At 36.3% G+C, this 25,719-nt stretch overlaps 1 protein-coding gene across 3 annotated transcripts; it reads right to left on the bottom strand.

Moving 5' to 3' along the window:
- Positions 1 to 1,243: 1,243 nt before the first annotated feature.
- On the bottom strand, positions 1,244 to 25,165 carry ING3 (inhibitor of growth family member 3). 3 transcript variants are annotated; one of them, XM_059932673.1, is made up of 12 exons: positions 25,028 to 25,165; positions 24,711 to 24,782; positions 22,016 to 22,116; positions 20,014 to 20,079; positions 11,866 to 11,962; positions 9,969 to 10,040; positions 9,011 to 9,130; positions 8,601 to 8,659; positions 7,798 to 7,991; positions 6,292 to 6,484; positions 3,896 to 3,934; positions 1,244 to 2,037 (listed from the first exon to the last, which is right to left on the bottom strand). In XM_059932673.1, exons 1-12 carry the CDS (start codon positions 25,053 to 25,055, stop codon positions 1,921 to 1,923), a joined length of 1,158 nt encoding a protein of 385 aa, XP_059788656.1. In that variant the 5' UTR covers positions 25,056 to 25,165; the 3' UTR covers positions 1,244 to 1,920. The 3 variants fall into 3 exon arrangements, 2 of the variants coding, with proteins under 2 accessions (XP_059788656.1, XP_059788655.1); XM_059932672.1 differs by having other exon boundaries at positions 8,601 to 8,758; XR_009504844.1 differs by lacking the exons at positions 1,244 to 2,037; positions 3,896 to 3,934; positions 6,292 to 6,484; ... (1 more) ...; positions 8,601 to 8,659; positions 11,866 to 11,962 and having other exon boundaries at positions 9,043 to 9,130.
- Positions 25,166 to 25,719: the final 554 nt, after the last annotated feature.

Here is a 25,719-nt window from a genome sequence, read left to right on the forward strand (position 1 = left end):
CTGAAAGGGGCTATAGCAGCTGGAAATAGGGATGTTCCTGCCTCTGACAAGGAACTTTCTCTTAAAATAAGGCTGTACATAAGGCTTTTTCCCTTTGACCAATTCCTATAAAACAAATGAGTTTGGAAAAGTCATTATATATAGATTAAACAATACCACTGAGCATCTCCAGGCAACATGCTAATAAGCTAACTGAATACTACATTATATATTATTTTTTAAAGGTTTATAAAATCTCCATGAAAATACTGAGTATCATGAAATCATGAGTACCCACAAATGAACCTAACTTAGTTTTATGGGCTGTCCAGTTATAAAATAAGACTGCAGCAGCTCAGAATTATGGAATCTTGAAGCTGGAAGAGACCTTTGAAATCCCCTATCTAATCCATACCCTTTGGGTAGCATTGCATAGATTTCATAGTTTTCTGTATAAGTTCTAAGAGGCTCATAAGTGGTTTTGATTAAAGCAGAAATCTGATGGGCCCAGTAAGTTTCAATATAAAAGAAATACGACATAATAAGTATTTCTAAAGTTTTAAGGATTTTTCTATCGACCAGACTCGATATTATACCTTAAATAAAACTTCCACTATGCAAAATTTATAATTTAAATAGCACCTATAGAATAAAACCTTAGGAGTGCTTTATAGACATCCTGAAGCCAGCGTCACCCTGGTTTAATAAGGCCCAGAGTGATTAAAGATGTGAATTAACTGTCATACCAACATGTGGTAGAATCAAAAAGAGAACTGAATTTTAAGCTCCGATCCAAGGGTTCTCTTTACTTAAGTTGGCCACACTGCCACAAGTCAAAACAACTACAATCATTATTTTCATTTTATCTGCTGTAGTTAGACTTCTCTCATGTCCCTCAGACTGAAGGAAAAGTCAGGGAGATGTTCTAGAAAAATACATTTGCATTTCAAATTTGCATTAAAAATGTCTTTCCCTTATTTTCATATCACAAATTCCAAGCATTATTAAAGAAATAACAGATTACGCAGCATTCTGTGTCCTGGGTCTCTGTTCTTTTTAGATTATGAAAATCGGAAGTTAGTTGGAATTAAGAAATTTTCATTATTAAGTGTGAAGTATAAATACAAGTAATTTTTTAAAAACTTTATTTTAACACCTAATACAATTCCAATTTTAAGGACTACTTGCACAAAAAAATAAACACATTTGGTATAAAAATGTATCACTTATAACACCCTTTCCCCTCAGCCCCTCCCCCTCCCACCCTCGTGAACTGCACTCTATCTGGATGCAGAAACATATAAAGACTAATGGCACAGATTAGTTTTTACCTACAGGAATTTCTGTTTATGTACCCAGGTACTCTAGAGGACACCAGCCCACTTTATCACATGAACCATTTCCTTCAGCCCGCTGAATTTAGTTTCACAAAGAAACAAAGCTTATTATAAAGGCATTTAAAAAACCATTATCTTAAATTCTTTTTAGAAGCACTGACTTTTTTTTGTTTTGCAACCATGTATATACAGTGTTACGTAACAGCTCTGGAGTACAGTACATGCAGCAGAACATACCTGTTGAATATAAAATACTTTTCTTAAAATCTTCGTCGTTGGAATTCTTTGAAGTCTAAATTATAGAATGCCCATTACTTGGAGAAAATGGTTGAGGAGTACAAACGTCTGCATATGTTGGCCACTGAAATAATCCAAGGCTGACTGGAATAATATTCAGAGCACACCAGGAGTGCATAAATAATTTACTTACATTATTAAAATACAACCCATAAAATTCAAGTTCAAGATCTTATAGGATTGTCTATGTAAATCCTTTAAGTGGTTGCCTGGAAATGCATTGTCTCTTCTCTCTCTTTTTTTCTTTTTTTTAAAGTCCTATATAAAATGTTGGAGTTTTTTTCTTTCTCAAATGAAACGACCACCCTTATTTGTGCCGACTGCCTCTTCTTTTCATGGCAGCAGTGCACTGTGGACAGTACCATTTTCCTTTTGGTGCTTCTGTCAATCCAACACATCCATAATGGAACCATTCTATGGGGCACTAGAAAGCAAAAGTGCAAAGAAATAGTTTTTAGTAAAAGATTAGGAAGTATGTTAAAATATGCCCAGCAGACTAAATATTAATAATTAGAGCCATGGAAACAGAACTTTGACATTTAGGAGCTGATTTATTGTTCATTTAGTCCAACTGGTAAGTTTCAGAGATGAGGAAACGGAGACACAGAAAATGATGCATCTTTGTTAACTCTGAGGTTCATGTAATCTACTCCCATAATCTTAAATAATGAACACAAATTCACTAATTTCCGTTAAGCTGGAGAGTACATTGATACCAACTCACAAGGACAAGAAGAAGTGAGATGGGTCTCTCACATAGGCGGTAAATGTATTTTAAAGATTTCATTTAATATTCAGCCTTATTCATTTCCTCATAAAGTAGAACAAGCTACTTGTAATTAAAGACATAAAGGATTGCCCTGGGTTTCCCTTCTGGTGTATCTATTCCTAGATATGCAGAGAAAAAGAGTTCCACTGTGCAATATACTAAGTGGTTCTACACTTTCACAGAAAATCTTAGCACCTAGAGGAACACAACTGGGAATGAGAGGGATCAGAGAGAGCACGACGGGGTATTCACAGAACTCTCATCCCTCATTTGCACTAAGCGCCCCAGAAGACAGTTTACAATGGTCTTTTTGAAATGGTTCTGCAATAATCACAAACAGCCCACAGTGGTTCTGCACAGGGAGTGGAAGGAAAGTCTTTCTCTATGTGAACGTGTTGTTGGGAACCTGGCAGGTCAGGAAAGCACACATTTTCATGAGCCAACCCTGATCAATTTTCAAATTGTTTTAAAAATTTAAAACTCTTATTATTAACCTTAGGATCCTGACATTACTGATCAGTCCTCTTTAGAATTCAGGGTTCAGTTACCCCTCTGGAGGAAAAGATGGACAAAAGGGGGCTGAGCTGCGTGACAGTAAGAAGGCAGTGGAAATTACTAGACAAAAATATTCTCAGGGGGCTTCCCTGGTGGCGCAGTGGTTGAGAATCCGCCTGCCAATGCAGGGGACATGGGTTCGAGCCCTGGTCTGGGAAGATCCCACATGCCGCGGAGCAACTAGCCCGTGAGCCACAACTACTGAGCCTGCGCGTCTGGAGCCTGTGCTCCGCAAGAAGAGAGGCCGCGATAGTGAGAGGCCCGCGCACCGCGATGAAGAGTGGCCCCCACTTGCTGCAACTGGAGAAAGCCCTCGCACAGAAACGAGGACCCAACACAGCCATAAATAAATAAATAATTTTAAAAAAAGAAGCTTTTAAAAAAAATATATTCTCAGCATTCAAAACATATCTCTAACCCAAATAAAGCTTCAAAGAAAATAAATAGGAATTCTTTTCTTTCAAACCTTCTTTATTTTTTTAATATCAGAAGTGGCTCTTATCAGCTGACACTTGCAGAGTACCTTAGGAAATACTACACTAATAGGAGGAAAATAACCCACATTAGAGCCTTCACCTTAGCATCATGCTTCCTGAAAGAATGTACTGTTCTAAAGTTCCAGTTCTTCACTGTGATAAGTGAACTGAATTCCAGCAAACACAGCATTCTTTGGCAAAAGGGGAGGAGGAGGGTGTTTCTAATTTTCATACAACGTAGCACCTTTTGGGAAGTATAATCCACACATCAAACCGTAAAACTAGCTTTAAAAAAGTTAAAATAGGGAATACATTAAGGGACACTATCCTATTTGGGGGAGGAATACTCTAGCAATATTACAATGAACATAACTTCAAACCTGTTTTCTTATACTGAGAGACACAGTAAACAAAAAAGTATACATTCTAGCAATAATAATCTGTGATTTTTTCATTCCTAAATAGAAAAATTTAATACTTACATCCTGGTTATCGCAGCCCACCATCTCACCATAGGATACCTAGTTAAAAGAAAATTAAATATTTTTATTATGACTATATAACAAGCATCTAAACCCAAATTAATTGTCTATGATACTGTTAAGAAAATAGAGGGAAATACACTGAATATACAACTGCATTAAGAAACGGGGCATATAGTTTTACACAGTTCATAGTTTTTTTTCTGAAAGATTTTTTTGGGACTGGGATGTAGGGGGAGATACACAGAAATTATGTACTCTTTGAAAGTCTGCAAGAATTTGTTCTGTAAACTACCTTGGCAAAGGAGCCAACTTTTTGGGTGGTTTCTTTTATAAAGATTTTAAGTTTCTTTCTTGATTATTTACATACTTAAGTTTTTTTTTTACTTTTTCTTGGGTCAGGTTAGGTCATTTACATTTTTGCAGTCAATAGCCCATTTCATTGAAACTTCTAAACTTATTATCTATTTATTATATGTCCTTTCTCATTTTTCTTTTTGCTGTTCTTCACTAGCACTTTACAGCACGACTTCCTAATTCCTGAATTCATTTAAGTTCTCAATGAACTGAATACATTTTCAGATAGAGTTTATTTTACTAGATGGCATACTTCCTGATTCTTTGCATGAGTGAAAATATCTGTTTGCGGTTCTATGCACATGATCAACAACTTCTCTGGGTAACAATTTGCCGCGGGGTGGGGTAGGGGCCGGGGAGGGGGGCACTTAGATTTCTCCCTCAAAGCTCTACAGACATATTTCATCAACTTCTAGTTTTTAGTGTTATAGAGGGGAAATCTAGGGTGAATCTGATTTTGTTCTTTTGTAGGTCATCTACCTCTACTGCCAGGATATTTATAGGATATTCTTAATCATTAATGTTAAAAAATGTTTATCAGGTGACAGCAGAACTAGCAAACTCTTAAACGGCATATTCTTAAAAATTAGACTGACAACTCACATTGTTAAACACAATATACTGCAGACAGATTAAATACTTAAATGTGAAGAAATTAAAGCATATCAACAGACCAAAACATTTAAAAATCAAGACACATTTATAAGGGGTAAAGGGGAAGAGGCCTTCCTAAGGATATAATCCATGGCTGAATTCATAAAGAAAAAGACTGACAGTCATTACTACATAAAATTGGAATTTTAGAATTAAAGAACTAAACCAAGCAAAATATTTATATGTGACAAAAATGATAGAAAAAAATCAGCCAACTCATAAAAGAAGAAATCAAAATGGCCAAAAAAATCCAACCTTACTACTAAGGTAAACTGAAACAACTGTGTGATTCAAAACTATCAAAATTGGTACATGCTTTTTAAGAGAGAATAAAATGCAGTGCTGGACAGGGTTTAGGAAACAGGCATATTCACCAATTTATTAATTTTGGTAATAAATTTTAGAAGATAATTTGGTAGTTGGTATCAAATATTTATAACTTAATTTTAGTTCTAAAGGATTGCCCTAGAAATTAGATGTATGAAATGGATTACATAAAAAATGCCTACCATAATGTTATTTGTAATTTTGAAAAAATAAAACCACTAAAATAATTTATAGCTAAATATTGACTAAATATGTTTCAGTACAGAGTATAATAGATAACTGTGAGAAGGAAAAAATGACAAGAAAAATCATGTTCAGTACACATGATTTAGTGAAAAAAGCCAGTTACATAAAAGGACATACCATGATTCCAACTGTCAAATTCAAATACACATACACCTATGTGTGTATCTGTGTACGTATGTATTATGAACTGAATGTTTGTGTCCCTTCACAAAATTCATGTGTTAAAGTCTTAACCCCCAATGTGACTGCCTGTGAGGAGAGGATAAAGGTTAAATGAGGCCATAAGGGTGGAACCCTAATTCAATCAAGTTGGTGTTCTTATAACGAAAGGAAGAGACACCAAAGCTCTCTTTCTTCACCATGCGAGGACTCAACAAGAAGGAGGCCGTCTGCAAGCCAGGAAGAGAGCCCTCACTAGGAACACAATTGGCCAGCACCTTAATTTTGGACTAGCCAGCCTCCAAAACAGTGAGAACACAAATTTCTGTTGTTTAAGTCACCCAGTCTGTTGTATTTTATTATGGCAGCCTGAGCAGGCTAAGACAACATCCATGTGGGGTATACAGTAGTAGTACATCGAAATGTTTAATTATAGGTTATATCTGAGGGCCGAGATTATGGATGACTTATGTGTTTCTTTATAGTCTTTGTATTTACAGCAAACACATCATTTTTATAAGAAGCAGGAGAAAAATATATTTAAAAAGCAAAGGTATTTTTAACTGGACTAAAAAGAACTCTAAAAAAATGGAGTAGCTCTTTTTCCTAATTTATTCAGATTATGCTTTTATAGACCTATGTCAGATTTTTACCTGATTACAAATGCAGTATCGTGGTTCATTTGGGTCATAAGTCCAATCAACCTGACTGTTAGAATCAGATTCTGGTACAACTGTTGTTTGTTGAGAGATTTCTTGTACAACAGTTGATGACGAAGAACATGATGATAAGGAAGAAGAGGAGGAGGAAGATGATGACTGCTGGCTTGAAGACTTGTTGTTGTTTCTGAAAAAACAGTATCAGTTTTATTTGCTCAGCATCCATAAGAAGTTACCTGAAAATAACTTCTAAGTAAGTGGTATGATATGAAATAACATAAAATGTATAAATTAATATTTGACACTCAAATAATCTGATAAACAGATTTAAAAGCACAATTGTTTAGAGCAATAAAACATTTTTCATAACAGTTTATTTTTATCTGAGATTTTTTTGTTTTCTGGAGAACAAATATATTCAAAGGAAATTCTTTCAAAATATTTCAAAGTTTTTAGAATAAATTTTTAATCAGTTACTACTTACCATTGATTTAAATTGTAGGTAATACTTTTAAGAATTAGTATTAGTTATGGCTACCTTACAGACATTCTTTGTATTTTTAAGCAAACTGAATACTCTTCATCAAAATCTAAAATACAAATACACAGAAGCATTTGATGAAAATAATCATGACCATCAACTGACATGTGAATACTTACCTGTGTAGGACAGGAAACAAAAAGTGTTAAAATTCACAAGAAATTTACCATTATCTGTATGCTAATAAATTTTTAAAATACAAAAATTTATCATCAGCAGTTATAATAAGTTTGGGTCATTAAATGAATTTTTAAGATATTTAGCACTTTTGTGGTAATTCTACATTGATCATTCTTTTAGAGATTTAGTCACAGAAAGTACAGGAACACAGAAAATACAACATTTACTTGCAGAAAATACAATACATTTAAAGAATAAATTATGATACAATTATGACACAATTCTTTTGGCCGAGCATTTGAACTTTCACTATGTATGAATACCTAACATATGCAGGTAATTTGGAAAGATGGTGCCAAATGCTGTTAGGTTTTTATATAATCATCCTAAGAGTCTCATCCACAAAATCTAGGGATATTTTCATAATTTCAATTTTGGGGATGTAATACCAAGAATTAAGACAACTTGCTCTTAATCAAAATGAAGAATCTTATTTAAAAAAATTTCCAGGAAACACATGACAAAATAAGGCGTTATAAGCAGAAAAAGTTTCATAAAATGGTTTATCTTAATGAACAAAAGAAAGTAAAGAGATAGTCATTTATTAATAAACCCAATTTAAGACTCTAGAAAAATTACGGTCTCTTAGCACTTTTGAAAGACTTCATCCCTTTCAAAGTCAGTCAGTGTGAAGGAAATGTCATGTCTTCCCACCTCCCCAAAGTTCACCCTGATCCATCATATCATGCTGCCTTTGTTTAGTATACGGAAGCCCAGCTGGATGTCAGGTAGTCTGCATACTTAGTAAAGGTACGGGCTACTGTAGCAATAAAACTTACTTGCTCTTTCTCCCACTCCGTGAATCTGCTGCTGATGAGCTGGCGTTCTGTGTCAGTGTAGTCATGAGCGCTGAAGATGATGAATAGCCAGCTGCTTCCCTGGGCATGGAAAACTCTTTTCCCAGCTGAAAGTCATTATTCTTAAATGCTTCATAACTGGCTTTTAAACTTGATGTTCTTCGTCCCTCTTTCATCTTAGAAAGACATTCATTGGTAGTATTAATAAATATAAGTAGGTATATTTTCTTTTTCAAGTCTTACTAGTTCTGGCATTATTTTGGCTTATCCATTATTATTTGGTTTAAACCATTATTTTCATCACTGTAATTTAAGCTATTTTATGTAAAGATTTAAGATCAGTTTTTACCTAGTTATGAAGTAACTACAGGATGGGTATCTTAATTTGGAATACAGATAACCAGTACAGAAGTGAACAAACTCAAGGCAACCTAAGTTCTGCGGCTATAGAGAAAGCCTGGTAGAAAGAACTGGTAGAAAGAATAAAGTATAGTCCTAGCAGATGCTGTGGCTTACAGTCAAGAATATGGGCGTCATGAGCAATTACTATGAGGAGGGATCTGCATGAGGTTGTATGAATCTATTTTTTACTTTTCATTATCAATCAGGAATTTCTGCATATTCATTTCATTAAATAAAATGTCAGATAGCATAAAACTATGATTTAAAAATGAAACTCTACAATGCAAGAAAACTCTTTTTCTTCCTACCTAGCTGTTTCTATTTGAGTTTGCCAAGGATCCAGACAAAATTTAACATTGTTTCCAAACCTTTTTCCTTTTTACCTGAGCTGTAGCTTGAACTGCTTGAGCTGCTGCCATGGTAATTGCCCCTGCACCAGTTCCTGAAGACAAGGAGCCAATATTATAGGATGCCAGAGGCTGGGAGGAATTCACATTGTAAGCATTGTTAGAAGAGGCTGTAGAATTATTATTTCGACAACCTGTATAGAATTAAAGAAGCAATAAAAATGGTTAGAGAGAACATAAAGTTAGTGAGCTTAAAATATATTAGTTCTCAGCACAGATATAATCACTAAATTTAAAATTTTCATGTCACATTTTTGCTTCTTTCTTCCTATGGTAGACTTTAACCAGGTAAAGAATCTGTATAATTAATCGTAATTGCTGTCATTTCCCTTTATTTTAATGCAAACAAAAAAAGAAAACAATCATATTTAAGATAATAAACTTACCTAGTGTATTTTCCTTAGAGGCATCTGATGTTAGGGTAGATAAAAGAGCTTCAGATTTAAACTTCTTTTCAGGTATATGATCTGTTGTCGTATGGTGAGAAGTTGGATTATATTTCCTTTCTGAATACAAATAGAAAATTCAAATTTTTTTAAAGTTTAGAGAACTATAGACAAGGCATAATATTGTACTTTCATCTGGTTATAAACTGATACAGTTATGATCTGAGTTCCTCGTGGAATACAGAACATTACGTTTTCTGAGAAGACAGGACAAACAGAACTCTCTGTGTCACCTGTTTTAGTAAGAGCAGACTGCTCGGACATTTAAAAAACTTTAATAGCAAAGTAGTGAAGATAACCCATGATACACCATGGTTTCACATATAACATGAGGAGAATTTTGTTTTCAAAACATTAACTGCAATTTAAAATAATTTTCAATCAATCTTTCTTTCATATCAAATTGCTCTGTCAAAAAAAGGCACCAATACGGTCATCTAGCCAGCTAGCATCTGACTAACCATTCATTTACTCACTAACTCACCAGCCATTTGAGACTTTATTATAAGCCAACAGTAAGCTAAAAAATTGAAAAGCAAGGATAAAAAAGACGAAGAGCCCACAATCAAGTAGTTCACGGTTTGGCTTAGTTCTAACACTCCCTGGAGAGAAGCAGGTGTCTGTATGTAGTCAGTATACACTGCTACTAGTACCACACGTTCTTCCGCAATGAATTCCAGGGAAAACAGACTACCTGTTCCCAAATCAAATATGCTCTTCCCAAATGAAGAAGATAAATCTGCCAGTAATTGCGATGAAAAAAATACATCTCACAAAATAAAAGGGGAGGATATTCGTTTCTCAATTGGTTGTGTAAAGCTAGTGAAAGAGAATACATAGATAATATAATGAATTTTTAATTGTCTTTAAAATTTTAGCTGTCCTAAATCAAACTTACTTTCCACTGGAGTATGTGAGTGAGCATGGTGATTGTTCACTGGCTGTGAAGGAGTATCTAATTCCAGAGATCCTAAAAAAAAAAAAAAAAAAGAGAGGCACAGAGATAGACCACATGAGATATCGCCACAGAACTTTACACATCAATCAAATACAGGCACTCTGTACCCTTAACCAGCAAAGGACTGGCAAGCTCTGATGCCTATGCCTGTAGCATTTTAGCCAAACACATTAGAGGGTCACCACTGCCAATTTTACCCTGAGCCAATCTGATCCTCTTTCTAAACAATAAGTTAACCTATTTTTCAATATTCACATTAAGTACAAAATGGGTCAAGGCATGCTAATGTCTGAGTTAGGGAATTCACGACATTTGGTACCACATAAGTGGATGAATGGGTATTATAACTCCATTACTGATCTGAAAAACTCAACCTAGAGTTACTGAGCTGAAGACCTTTTAATGGGAGAGTCTAAAGTATTAGGCAATGGGACATTACTATAAGAAAGAAAATTCTCTGATCATTAAAATGACATGTGATAGTAAAGACTTCCTAAAAGAAGTTAGGGATTTTGTTTGTGAAAAGTGATGCATAGAATCTCTACCACCAAGCTTTAAAATACTTGTAAAGAAATTTCCTGGGTTTATCTTGATCCCTTGAGATGAAATTATGGCAGGGCACAGGGTGGAGCAATTTTTATAACTTGATCTAATTTACTTTCATACGTCTGCGTCCTTACAGAGGATGCTTCATTAACCTTCCTGCAGTACTGAATAGGCATGGCTTATTGCTACTCACACCTACTATCAGCGTTTCAGAAAAATAAAATAAAATATTTTATTTTGTCTCAAAATACTTATTATCTTCAGATAGGGTCCCCCTGGAATAAAAGTATCACAAATAAATGAGATGATCACCTAAAATGATGGATCTATTTCTGAATACAAACATGCAACTATGGGTCCCAAGATGGATTCATGTGTGGGTGCTGCCCTAGTTGACGTCTAGTGAGTATATAAACAGAGATATATGTAACCTAACACTCTAAAGAAACCTTTCATCTGTGTGTAGAAATAGGTACATGTTGCTGTACCTATTTCTTGCTGTGGAGATGCACCAAGAAAAGAGATGCTTGAATCCTTTAATCAAATTCTACTAGAAATCAGCCATAATACTGACTTGATTCAACTAACATTTAGTGAGTGCCTACTCTGGGCTTAGCACAGCACTATCTGCTTTTATCTATTTAGGCTGGAAGAGCTAAATTAGTTAAAGAAACAGAGCTCATGTCTCCATTTTGGGGAAGTCTCCTAAGTTAAACCCTAGAAGTGATAAGAGTAAATTATGGCAGGAGATCAAGTCGAGTCTTGCAGAGAAATATTAAAATGGTTTCTTGCTGATAAGAGAAAGTTTAGGAAAGACTTCTTGAGAAAAAGAGGAAGTGTTGAAGAACTCATTAAAATCTTTCTTAGTAACACAGCTGAGGGAAAGCTTTAAGGCAGTCCTTAAGAAGAAAAAATAACAACCTTCCTCAACACTTAAGTGCATAAACTGGCAGGGCAAAGTCAAAACACTTAATGCCAGATGGCTGACTTGTTTCTAGATGGTTGTATTCCTTTAAATCTTTGTTCCTACCACTCATCTTACTAGCACATATCCATGTTAAAAAATGGAATGACTTAATATGTTATTTTCATACAGAGTGAGTGGATGATATATTATCTCTCCAAGTATCCGTGACCCAAACAGTCCAACTGCTGGGGACCAAGCTATCCCACCCAGGTGCCACCATCCACCAAGGAGCAGGATCTGAGAAGCCTCTGTGGGACGTGTGTCTCCTCAATGATGTGCACATGTACTGTCCAACATTGATGCAAAACTGTAAATTTTACTTACGCCTCTCTAATATTTCTGTAATTCCAGCATTATCAGCTTCCAGCTCCATTTTAAACTTAGCCAGTTCCTGATCCAGCTTTCTCAAGTGTCGATCTACCTGTTTCAAAGAAGATCAAAGATAACCACCACAATTTGGGACACTATTAAAGTGTCAGTTTAATGAGGAAACCTAAATCTTTATTTCTTTTAGTGCATCTGCTTTGTATCCTTGAGCAAGTCAATTAACCTACACCGCAGGTTTTTAATCTATAACATGAGGGTGCTAGGCTAAGTATCTCCGAAGTTTCCTTGAATAAATTTTAAGTTTTAAGAAACCAGAATCACAATTTGTTAGAAAATGTTTGGAAGAAGTAGGATATGAAAAGTAAAGCAAAGATGGGCGGTGGGTGGTACAGGAGGGTTGGTAACAGTTCTTAGTATGCCCTGCGATTACTTTCAGCCTAATCTCCTACTTATAACAAGGCCATCCACACTGCCAGACCATAATAACTGTCACAGTAAGGAATGAAAGATCCTCAGTCTACAAACAAAGAGGCTCCTATATTCTATACATACATTTCTCTAAGGCAGGAAAGTGGACCATTATACTTGTAAACATTTATGTAAAGAGTTGAAACAAAAGGGGTTTTTAGCCAGAAAATGCCATTCCACAAACAGCTTGGTCAAAAGGGTTTTATTGTAATACTGTTGCCCTTGGTTAAGGTGGCAAAATTGTATTTTCTCATTCACCTAGAGATCTTTGGACTGATTTCAGAAAATTTTATGACACCTCAAACTAGCAACAAGTCTTAATGTATTTTTAAAGCTTAATATTAAATTTTTTCAATACTTATTCAAATTTACTACTTTGAAGTGAAACCAAAAAACACCAAGTCTTGAAAAATATTCATGTCACATTATTGTCAACATCTTTTTTTCAAACTCTAGTTTCCCTCTTAATCACTGTTATAATTAAGAGTAACTTTCTCACAAATGTCAAAATGCTATGATACACCAGAGGGCAAAAAATTTAAATAAGACTTTCGATTAAATAACGTGTATCTAAATGAGGGAGTGGGGAAGAAGAATAGCAAAAGACACTTGTGGGTGTTAGATGCCACTAATGTGTTTGGTGCATTGGAAGCTTTATGTTTTCTAGTCCTTGCTCTAATCTTTTGAGATAGGTTATTACTGTCTCCACTTCATAAGTGAAGAAACTAAGGCTCAGAAGGGTTAAGCAACATGTCCAAATTCAATAACTAGTGCCTTATAAAAATGAGACTCAACTCTGATCTATTTGTAATAGATTGTGCTTCACTGTTTATACCTAACATTGCCCTCTGAACTTCTGCATGTAGAAGCCAATTTTTTAACTCAAAGTAATAGAATTCAAATTGAAAAAAATAAGAATATTGTCTTATTATTTGTATTTTGTATATTAATAGTAATCATTGGGATGCTGGTTTATGATTTTTCAAGAATTCAAGGCCCAATTTTCCTTCCACCTTCACACATAATTTTTCAGAGCTTGGTAGAAGTTGTAATTACAATATTTAAAATTCTATAGGGTCACGTATTACAGACACATGCTACTATTCAAAGAACCTGCAGGTAACTGAGCATCCTTTTTAATGGAAACTCCCTTCCAATGATAAAGTGTGAACACAGACCTGTTATTCAAGAATATCTCTTACATTGTCAAAATTTAATCTCAAGGGAGATCAGAAAAAACACTCATATTTAAATTCCAAGTCTACTTAATGCAATGAAAATACTCCACCACCTTTCTTACCTACAACTATACTACTAATAAATATTGAGTTCCTATCGTGTGCTTGGCACTGGGTAAACAGAGAATACCTGAAGAATGAGAGAATCCCTGCCTTCATAGGAATTAAAATTTAGCTGACAAATCAAGATTTATGTAAGATTTTTAACACAGTAAAGGTATAAACAAATAAAGGTATAAAAAAATAAATAAAAATCTCCTAGATGTAACAAAAAACAGCGAGAAAGGGTCAGAAGTAGCACATAAAGAAAAAATATAATATTGGGCTATTGTAGACATAAAGGTATTAATGAATGAGTTAGATAGTGAAGAATGGATTGTCTTCAAACAGGTGGAAAGATGGAGTGATAATTAAATAACTAAAGAATGTATAGAGACAAGAAGACAAACAGAACTCTCAGAGAAAAACAAAGTCTGGTGTGGCCTGTCATAGGGGCAGACAGTATAGACAGGAAGTGTTAGAATCTCGGCTGGGGGCAGGGGGGATCGAGGTGAGATGAAGAAACCATACATACCTCCCTAACTCATTCCACCCCTGAACTTAAGAACTGCTTAATTATCTTTTAAGATAGCACTAATAATGTTTATTATACCTGAAAACATGGAAATAATGATGGAATTCCCAATATTAGATAGTTCAGAAAAAGCAGTGGAACCCAAAGAGTTAATAACTCGAAAAACCGAATTCACAATTAAAATAAACAGATACAGAAAAGCCTTAACCACATTGTGGTGGGGAGTTTTGTATGAGAGCTTTCAATCATTCCCACCTCCTGGTAGGTAAAAAAGATATGAACTGATTAATATTATAAGCAATTATCAAACAATGAGAATTCTTTTTATTCGATTCATCACTGCTGTACTAAATCAAATTAGGAGTTGGAAAGAAGTTGACCACAAGATTTAACTTAAGCTATAAAGCACCAGGATACTTAAACAGCATTAAACAGCAATAGCAAGAGCTGAACTGAACGTAACTGAAACCTATTATTAAGTGCATTCCCTCTACTTACATGATTCTGAATGGGTAAAGCACCTATCCTAGCTGAGCACCATAATGGCCCCCCAGATATCAGGTGAAGCAAGAACCCAAGTTACCGTACCCCTCTACAAACACCTGACCCTCTAAGACTGATTTATAGTGGTAAAGAGGGTACTGATCCAATCGAGAGATTTTCCATTAACCACAGATTTCTAACACAAGGCTGACCACAGAGTCTAATTATTGATTTGTTCCCCACTTAATGTCAATAAATGCTAGCCACTAAAGTTCCTTATTCTACAACCCTAAATCATATCCTACAACCCCAAATCATAACTTCTTTAAATGTATTGTCCTTTTTCTGAACTTTACAGAGACCAAGGAAATTCTGTCAACATTATTTGTTAATATATTCATGATCATAAAATATTTAAGTCACCTTGGCCCCTCTGCATGAAACAAACAAAAAATCCCGACCCTTTAATTATTTTTGCATAGAGCTGTAATCCTTTATTCTTTCTCTTTTGTCTCTCCCAGTTTTCCAATATTCAAATTTTAAAATGTATCACTTGATGGACTCAAACTGAACTGAATATAGCTCTTTAAAAGTTTTTCCATGATTTTATGGCTTCCAACACTGTCAAATTCTAAAAGTTAGATGTCGAGTTTGCCCTTTCACAGTGAGCACTCAGTCTACAAGGTTCTAAGCTGAAATCCATGGCAATAAGAGAGAAATTTCTATCCATGAAAAGATCTAGTAATAGGGAATCAGGAGGGTAAACTGGGGAATAGAAAGGAAACATGATGGCAAATCATTTCTCTGATGGTAAGTCATGAAAATGATTCTTCACATCCTGAATTATATTTAAACTAGATGAAAATTTGATCCATCTTTAGGGTGAATCAAATACTTAAGGCCTTAGCACATAAACTACATCTAATCATTCTCCTAAAAGACAATAAGGATAGGAGACAAATCAAAAGGTCAAGCTCACATAATATATTCCCTTAATTAGAGTTATCAGATGAGGAATTCTCAAGTTTATAGGTAAAATGTGGGCCTGAAATATAATCATCTCAGGAATAAACCAGGATATAAAAAAGAAGCAAGTTCAAGGGTATTTAGCACTGTAAGAGGCTGCTAAAACCATTCAAGCATTAACTAAGAGCTCAAGCTTTATCAGCGTATATATAAATCACCTTTACTAGGTATTGTAATCTAATGTGGCCTTATGACAGTGACATCTGGCTGAGGAACACAAAAAAGTGTTTAAAGCCTATGAACATCAGGATTCTGGAAGGATATTATTTTAATAAGACAGATTTTTTTTTGTCTGTTAGTCAAATTTCACTAAACCCTCTTAAATAAAGCATCGGTTCATTCCAATAAACCCCTAGTTCCAAAAATTTCTTCATTTGTGGATATTTATGCAGTCTGATTTTTTTTCCTTAATAAATAAGGTAGTCAGTACAGTGCTGGTCACAGGAATAAAAAGCTTACTACTGATTTTAAAAGTAAATAAAATATTTTAATGAAAAATAATACAATGAAATACTGTGCTATAGAAAACATTGAGGGGCAAAATCAAACACAATTATATACTCCATTGCTGTATCTCAAAACCTGTCAAGATAATACCTGTTTACTTGACATTTCCATAATAATGTAATGTTTAAGCAAAGCCATACATACATTGTTGTCTAAGGTGTGTCCCACTCCTCTGTTTAAAATCTTTCACTGGCCTCCCCCTGCTCTTAGACTAGAAACACTGCTTCATCGGCTCTTAGGCCTGCGCGTGCTAGTCTCTGCCTGCCCCGCTCACACTCTCTTCTTCTTTCCCACGACTCACCAACCGCACTGGCCTCTTTCCTGGTGCAACTGTCAGACCCTTTTCCACCTCGGACACCGCACTTGGTCCATCACCTGCCTGAAACGTTCTTCCTTAAGCCTGTCACATGGCTGGCTCTTTCTCGCTTTCCAAGTACCGCCTCAGATGTCACCTCCTTAGACTACACTCATCCTGACTAGTAGACTCGTAAAGCCTCCCCCAGTAACTCACTCTTTCCCCCTCTTTCCACGATGTTTATTTCCTTCACAGCACTTACCAAAATCTCCAATAATCTAGTTTGCCTATATTCATTGCCTGCCTGTATCATTACTGCCCATCCAGCACCAGTGACCACGCATAGCTGGAGATCTATAAATATTTGCCGTATGAGTGAAAGTTATACTCTCCCACTAGGTAGAACTGTATAAATACAAGTACCATTGTTTACTTGGTAAAGGATCTATAAATAAAAATTACTGTATTTTTACGCTTACACTATATCTTATCTATTCACCTCTGAAGCACAGAGCCTTCTAAGCTCTCACCTGTTAAATGTTATAGGAATTTAATGAGGGTGCATAATTGATTTTAACATTTTAACAATTATTTATTCATGAGAAGTGATGCTAGTGAGAGAAGTAAAACGAGAAGACTTAAGTCTTAATACAATGAGTTCCAGGGCCTAGGAATTCTCAGATAAGAACAGACTCAGAGGAGAAGTTTGAGCTTGAAGAATAATTATTGCATAATTGCTAAAACTAAGCATACACATGGAAAAGTAATGGAGAAATGTTTCTCAACGTGGGTGGTGAGTGTGGCGGAGCGGGGGTAAAGCTGGCATCACAACAATGCTTTACCGTGTGGCATTTGGTCTCATCAGCCTCTGGAGTTGGGGCTGAAGAGGAGAAGAAAGCTACCTTTACATGGGAACCACTGAACAGAGTGAGAAACAACGCAGGTCAAAGACAGAACCCTTCGGAACCGCTCTGAGTGATACCCAAGGAGACTGAGAAAGGCCACAAAGGTGGGAGGATAAAAAATTAATTAACATAAAGTCTCAAGAAGAATGGATTTTATATTAAGGATATCGTGGTCACATGGAATAGCAATGGAGTATTTGAAAAGGAAGAAGGGGGGGGAGTAACAAAAAGAAAAGGGGAGGGAAAGAAAGGGAGAGAGATAAGAAAGAGTAGAGAAAAGACAAAAGGCAGTCTTAGAAATAAATAATGGGGGACTGTGGGAAAAAAAAAACAGGTTTAACTTGGCAGAGCTGAAAGGGAAGCAGTGGCTTCACGAAAGTAGAAAATTTGTTAGAGAAATGAGATGAAGCGAGTCTTTTTAAAGAGCGAGTGCCTACTATCTGCCAAGCTACGAGCACTGTGTGTGTGTGTGTGTGCGTGTGTGTGTGTGCGTGCGCAGATACAGATAAGAGATATACAGAGACAGATATAGACATATGTATATAGATGTATCTATATTTGTCTCTATATCTCTGTCGAAAAAGAGAGAGAGAGAGATTGATTCAAATCTTCCTTTAAGGCACAAACTAATACTGCTGTTTTACAGATAAGGAAACTGAGGTTCCAGGATTAAATAACTTTTCCAAAGTCTTGCTGTCAGTGAAGTAGCAGAACTCACGTCTGCAAGAATCCATTATGGGTCCTTGCTTTTTATTACATTCATTACATTGTATTAAATTTAATACATCACCTGTTATTCCTTGAATCTCTAGCCTAAATAACCTACCTCCCTCAAAGAATTTACTAATTTTTATTTTCATTCTGTGTTTATCCATTACCTCTGAGTGAAATGCTTTCCCCTCAATACAATACCTGAATCCAGGCCCCCGAGGCTCTGAATAAATTCTGTTCAAAACTCATCTCATACCCTCTAAGAAATCAACAGTAACTCTGCTTGACTTAGGTCAGTCTTTTACCAGATCCCCTTAATACCCAACTGTATTCATCTTCATTTGTTAACATGTTTCTATACAGGCTCTTCATTTTACTTATGGGCATGTCTCTGTGGGCATGTCTCCCCAACTAGTTAACAGACGCCTTGAGGACAGGAGCATTTATAGCATTTACTCTTCATTCCTCCATTGTACCCACATAAACCTCCATTACACCAAGTACACAGTGGATGAACAGTGTGGTTTGTAAACAAGAGATGGATACACGCACACAAACACACACACATTGAAAAAGCATATATTTGTTATATATATTTTTTCTAAATGCATGAAGTACTTTTAATAAAGGTGTAAAAAGTAGTAAAATAAAATATAAACAAAAGATTGGAACCAAAGAGCTATATGATTTAAAAAGCAGGTAGTTTCTAAATAAAGTTTGACACCTAGTCACTACGTATGAGAAAGAATGTTACTAAACAAATTAGTCCCGGATTCAAACATAAATGTCTTTCTCTATGTTTATAGACCTAATTCAAGACCAAAACAATTAAGAACTTTTTTTGGGTTTCGTTCCACAGTAAAGCAAGCTACCGGCCCACTCTATCCTTCTTTAGTCAGTATCTTTTATGAAACTGTTTTTAGACTAACTGTATGAGCAAAAGAGCCTAGGTCTTTATAGCCATTAAAATATTTTCACTATATAAAAACAATTAAGCATTTTCTGTGGTTTTACATGACCAATGTTTTCTAGTTTAGTATAGCATTCACAATGTATACCATATGGGATATGTACCTTTTATCTGTGTCATGCTCACCAATGACATTTATATTAACACGTATCTGTTCAGTAATAAAACTGTATCCAGACAAGACTACAAAAATAAGATATGAATCCATATGCTAAAGTTAATCAAAAGTGAGCATTTGTCTTCAGCTTTAACTTGCTTTGAGGGAGAATCAGAAATGAGTATTTCCTAAAGTATATACTTTGGGAGAAGATACTTCACGTTAAAAAAAAAAAAACATAATTATACCAATTTGAGAAATATTGTATATATCTGTCTTCTTGGTGATTTCAATCTTTAAGGAGTGCTGCCGCTACTGTAAAAAACCGTTTTTAAAGTTCATTTAATCGTGTTTCCCAGTTTTGCCACCTGTGCCAGTTGTTGAGTGCTATCTACTGACGTCACTTAATAGACAGCTGAGTGCTATCCATTAACACAGATTGAAATAAGTCTCTTCTTCATTTTAATCAGACTACCAAGAACTATCAACACAGTACTCTTACGTGTATTTTGCCACAGAAACAATCTCAAGATGATTTATCAGGCAAGTAAGCACACTCCCTTAAGAAGATAAGGATTAGTAAAATAAACACCTATTTTTGTTAAAAAAACAAAAAAAGCCTAACGTCAGCTACAATCTTATAGCAATGTAGATTTGGCTAAAATATAAGGTTCTTGACCTATTGACTGTGGACTCTCTGGCTCTCTTCCACAAAGAAACCAAAAAGTAGACACTGAACTCTGAAATTAAACGGGATCAAGAGAGCAATAATTCAGTTTAATCTGTTCTTCCTATTACATATAAGCCAACACCATTTAAAACATAATCCATAATTCAAATACGGCATAGCATGCACGTTAATTTTACTTACCAAGTCATATATCTGGTTTGCCAACTGTACCTTCTCGTCTGCATCCTCCAAAGCTTTATAGTAATCCTGAATAAAGACATTCGCGTTTCAAGAATAAATTAATAATTTAAAAATATGTGTATGCAGGACATATAACTGCATTTTTCATTATCATAGCTTGTTATCACTGTCAGTCACTATGCATTAGCAATAAAAATCCAGTTAGGGAGAGGGTGGGAATGGGGTAGGATTAGAAATTTTAGACAACAGCCAAGGATTAAAGGAAGATGTTCAGAATTCCTAGAAAAGATATAAATAAAAAATAAATATCATCCAAGTCTAGCCTCTATACTAGTAAAAGTTATGTGAGCCAATGAATAGTTCTTTTTCTTTAAAAATAAATGTTATTTAAGGTGTTAAGACTTATCTAATTTGTAAAGAGTATTTATGCTATCCATTTTTAAAACTTGTTATAAAAGCAACTTTTGAAAGGATTCTCACCTACATGTCCATTGTTTCCAATTGTTCTATAATTCTCATTTTAAGCTAGGGATCAATTCATACAATCAACCTATACTTTAGATTTCTCCCCCATATAAAGCAAATTATTTTTTAAAAATTCTATGAAGTTCCATTAAGTATCAGACTTTTAGGGTAGATCCAAGCTGTGCTACACCAAAAACCTAATAGGATAAAGGGATGATGAATGACTTTAAGATGCGTATATGTGATGTCTATACTCACACACACCTGGGCCTCCAGATATCCTCCAAGTCAGGACTAATTCTATAAAAGATTCTGAAGTTTTTGCTCCTAACAGAAATAACATTCCCCCCATGTGGTAAAATAAACAACACAACTAGTTTTCAAGTTTCTTTCTCAGTTGATTCTTGAACAATTCTATGAAGGTTGGGGGTAAGGGAGCCATTATTACTCAGAGGTATTAAAGGACCTGTCCCATGTCACATAGTCAAATGGCATAGTCATGACCAAACTGAGGGCTTGTGAGTAGTTCTTCCACCGTATCCCCAAATAAACTAGATCACACCTTTAAAGCAAACCTTGAGGGGAGAGCTGATACCCATTCTAAACTGGAAGAGAGCTCTGAGTACTATAAAACTAGCAAAAACTCAAAGAATTCTGTATTTCTAGGCCCAACTGATGTACAAATTAAGACTTTTAAACTAAATACTTTTTAAGGATCTTTTCAATTCTTAGGATTCTGTTCTTCTATGATTCCACCAACCTAGGTACCTAGCAATATATAAAATATGCTTCAAGGTTGCTAATTTTCACCCCAGTCTGTGGCCCAAATTGGAAGACAATACAGATATAAAGACAAGGCAACTTTAATTACCTGTAACTAGAACAAAACAAATTAAAAGAAAAAATGTTCTTTTTAAATGGTTTTGTGACTCTCTAATGAGTCACTAATTATTGAAATAATTTTCTAAATTACCAAGATGCTTCAATGATTAAAAATTCCTGGGACTTCCTTGGTGGCGTAGTGGTGTGGGGGACACAGGTTCGAGCCCTGGTCCGGGAAGATCCCACATGCCGCGGAGCAACTAAGCCCGTGCGCCCCAACTACTGAGCCTGCGTTCTAGAGCCCGTGAGCCACAACTACTGAGCCTGCGCTCTAGAGCCCGCAAGCCACAACTACTGAAGCCCGCGCACCTAGAGCCCATGCTCCGCAACAAGAGAAGCCACCGCAATGAGAAGCCCGCGCACCGCAACGAAGAGTAGTCCCTGCTCGCCACAACTAGAGAAAGCCCACGCGCAGCAACGAAGCCCCAACGCAGCCAAAAATAAATAAACAAATTTATATATAAAAAAAAATTCCTATACCTGAAGCTCTAACATTTAATATATCATTTTTAATTTTATAAGTCACGTTTAAACTCTAAAGAGCTATTGATAACTTTCCCTCATTTTGATATCCCCCAAACTATTTAATTTTAAAATATCTTCCTCAGAGGGTCTCAAAAATTCACAGATAAATCATCCAGAGTGTTGAACATACCTTTTTAATGGATGCCATTTGCTCTTCTCTCCACTCCGGTTTATTTTTCTTTGCGTTCATGAAGAATTCACTGACTCTTTGTTCTAGTTGATCCATTGCATCTAGGACATAATAAAAACATTTCATATTTAGATGACCAAACTCATACACTGAATATACATGCTTTGATGTGAAGAAAGAAAAAAATATCTGACCACATACACTCTTTTACTTGGTCTGTAACTTAAATATGTCATGTTCTAATAATGTAAATATATGGTGCCTTAATTACCTTAGTAAAAAAAAAAAGCTACAATTTTCCCTACTGACAATTTATTTTTGTTGTTACTTCTAAACTTTTTCCAATAGTCAAAGTAGTCAACAATGTAGATAGATTCTATACCATAGTTGTTGAATAGTACAGGCTTGGGGTCAAAAACTAATGGTATAAAGTCAGCCAAATATGCTGAAACACAATTTCTTATTGAAATCACCACTTGATAATCCTCACATTTATTTCAATAAGAAAATGTGATAAAAAGGTTTCAACCTCTTGCTATATACCATTAAGCACCCCATCATCTCATATCATGACTGAACGTGGTAGGTACAATCATTTATTCACTTAACGCACATTATTATTTGTTCTAGATAAGTTTTCCTGAAGTGTGTGCTAAGAATAGTCAATTCATTCTCTGTCTGCTAAAAAAGGAAAAATAAATAAAAGGGATTTTGTTGCTACGTAAATTGAGGAAAACCGTTTTACTATACTGTTTTGGAGATCTGCAGTGCATAATAGTGCATTTCCTAACTTATTTGACAAAGAGATATCTTTTGTTAATCCATAACACCTATTCACTTCAGATAATTCTAATCATTTTAAAAACGCAAGTTTAAAAAAACCTCTAACTTATATAATCAAGTCCAAATTGCTAGAGGACTTAACATTTGTAATGATAAAGTATAAAATAACAACTACCCTTTATTGAATGCCCACTTCGTATCAGGTACTAAACGTTCTAATTTACCTGTATTTCTTTTAATCCGCAAGACAATAAAAATCCCTCAGAAGTGGTAATGTGGTCAAGGCCAATGAATAAGTTAGTAAAGCCTTAAAATGAACTCAGATCTGTCTGATGATAAAATCTATGTTCAATCCTGTAGAAAACACTACTTTAGCAAGTATTTAGCATTTCAACTACATTAAAGTTAAAATGAATTTCGTGAGCAAGCTGGAGAAACAACACACAATTCAGACTTCCACACTGCAATCCACTGAACAGAAGAAGGTGATTTCCATGATGTATCACCTTGTATTATGCACCACATAAAACCGACAGGAGGCTAAGAAAAGACTATTCATGAACACTGGGTATGGAAGTGTGTGTGGCATGGCGGGGCAGACAAGCAGGGGCGGGGGGGGCAGGTTCTTAGCTACCTCAAGACTCCCGCACTCTGGATGTTCTGTTTTCTGGTCGCTTTCCAGGATACTCCTTTCTTCCCTATCATACCCCAAAACCCAGATCTTCCCCGACCCTTACTTTTCTAAGAAGAAAACCTGTCAGCACAAGAAACTTACCTCAATCCTAATTCTATGTATACTCCAAACATAGCTGGTACACATGGGATCAAGAAACATCTTCTGCAGATACACCCCATGAAGGTCAGCCATTAGTATTATTTAAGCAATTAAGGAGTACTTACATTTCTCCAAACAAAAGGAGTGACACAAAGCCCACAAAGTACACTTGATTATACATTTTAATTATGTATCGTATATTTCACATTAAAAATTTTTAATATAGTATCTCTACAAGATAGTTGGAACAGCTATATTATATTCATTTCACAAAGGGGGAAGGTGTGTGAGGTTCTTTCAGAGCATGATGGACATATATTTGGTACTCAGCACTGTTTTCTTGTTTCGAAATTTTGCTCTAAGTATTTACCTTGTTATCTCCAAAGGTATTTATTCTTTACCCTCTCTGAATCATAAACTCTTTAAAGAAACTTCACAGAAAAAAAAATGTTCAAATAAATTAAATACTGTTCTATGAATGAGCAAGGTTATTTTGGGGAACACGTCTCTGGACTACCAAGCTATAACTGAAAGAAGAAAAGTCAAAATTTTTGTTACAGCAGACAAGACGCTTTACAGTAAGATTTTATTTACTTTCTTATTTTGACTGAGAAACTACCATATTGTTGCCAGTTGAGAATGTATCCTTTAATGTGTAACTTTTCAAATGCGACATTCCAAGTTCACCAGGGTCTCTAAAGAACTACACATAACCTGTGCTTCTACGTGTTGTCCGCTCTTGAATTTTGATTAGCACGAACTTCAACAAAAATATAAATGCTGAAATCTACGTTCTATATACATTAAGTCTCAAGTCAAAATCTTCGCAACATGTATGCCTTTGTGCACTAAAACATATCTACATTCTCAACGAAGGTATAGAAACTTTTATTGCACAGTCCCAAATTCGAGAAAGGAGCACACGTGCTCTAATGCCACCTTCTCTTGTAAAAGCCAGGAGAAAATTAGCGTGGGAGACAGAAGAGGCAAGATTTGGCATTGCCGGTTCTTTTGGACAACTGCTTCTGTACTAGCGAGTGAGCCGGAGGAGAGCCAAATAGCAGAGTCGGTGGCGTCGATGGCAAGTAAGTCTGGCACTGACGCGCGCAGCGAACAAGGGCAAACGCGCCGACTTACTCTGCACCTGCAGGTCCATCTCGCGCATCTCGGTGAAGCGGTCCCGCAGGTCCATTGGAAGCTGCTCAATCACTGTCAAAGGGAGAGTCCGTCAGAGGGGCGGGGCCAACGGCGAAAGTACGCGCATACGTCACTACGTGCGTGCGTGCGTCGGGGGGGGTCGAGGGAGCCGGCAGCCCACAGCGAGGCTGCCAGTTACCGTGAGAAAGAAACATCCCCCGCCTCCCCCTCCCTCCCGCCATCCCGCCAGCCCGTCCACTCCCGCCCTCGCCCGCCCGCAGGTCCCCAAGTCGGGCCCGCCAGCGCCGCCCACTCACTTTCCAGATAGTCCTCTAGGTACAACATCGCGGCCCTTAGAGCTGGGGGAGCGAGGGGGTCCAAGGGTTTATTTGTGTCACTCGCTGTCGCCGGAGTTTTGTCCCTTCCAATATGGCGCCTCCGCTAGCAGCGCCCGCTCGGCTTCGGCGGAAAAAAAAAAAAAAAGAAAAAAAAAAACCACTTTGGCGCCTGACAGCGCTTGCCTCACCGCCGCCCGGAGCGGTCATTGGCTGGCTGAAGCAATGACGTAAACCGACCGGAGTCCGCCCCCGCGCCTTTGTGGGAAGTGTAGTTTTAGCACCTCCACAGCAAGCTTGAACACGCTGGCAGTCCTCCACGTGGAAACTACAAAAACCAAGCGCCGTTGCGAACGGTGCGCAACAGAATCCGAAATGCGGTGCCTCTGTTTATTTGTTGATATTTACACGGGGAATGACGGGAGTTGTATGCGCCTGCCGAACACAACTAGGAACAAGTTTTCACCTGTTTTTTACTGCTGTGATTCCACGCCCCGGCGTTTGTGAGTCATGGATTTCAAGTAGTGCTAGGCAGACGGCAAAGGTTCTAACGCTAGAATTATCAGCAAAGTTCGGGCAATTGGGATTGTTTAAAACAGAACTCATTGCTGGAATTTATCTTCCGTATCCACTCCTAAAGATGTAAATGGGACGATAGATTGGCTGCCATATAA

The sequence above is a fragment of the Balaenoptera ricei genome, chromosome 9 (genome assembly GCF_028023285.1).
Source record: "Balaenoptera ricei isolate mBalRic1 chromosome 9, mBalRic1.hap2, whole genome shotgun sequence".
Taxonomy (NCBI): Eukaryota; Metazoa; Chordata; class Mammalia; order Artiodactyla; family Balaenopteridae; genus Balaenoptera; species Balaenoptera ricei.

Excerpts from the sequence above, each read along its gene's own strand:
- ING3 (XM_059932672.1), bottom strand. The coding sequence starts at position 25,055 with ATGTTGTACCTAGAGGACTATCTGGAAA. Across the intron at positions 7,992-8,600 it reads CAGTTCAAGCTACAGCTCAG|ATGAAAGAGGGACGAAGAAC; the intron begins GTAAAAAGGAAA and ends TGTCTTTCTAAG. Across the intron at positions 3,935-6,291 it reads GATACTGCATTTGTAATCAG|GTATCCTATGGTGAGATGGT; the intron begins GTAAAAATCTGA and ends TCTTTTAACTAG.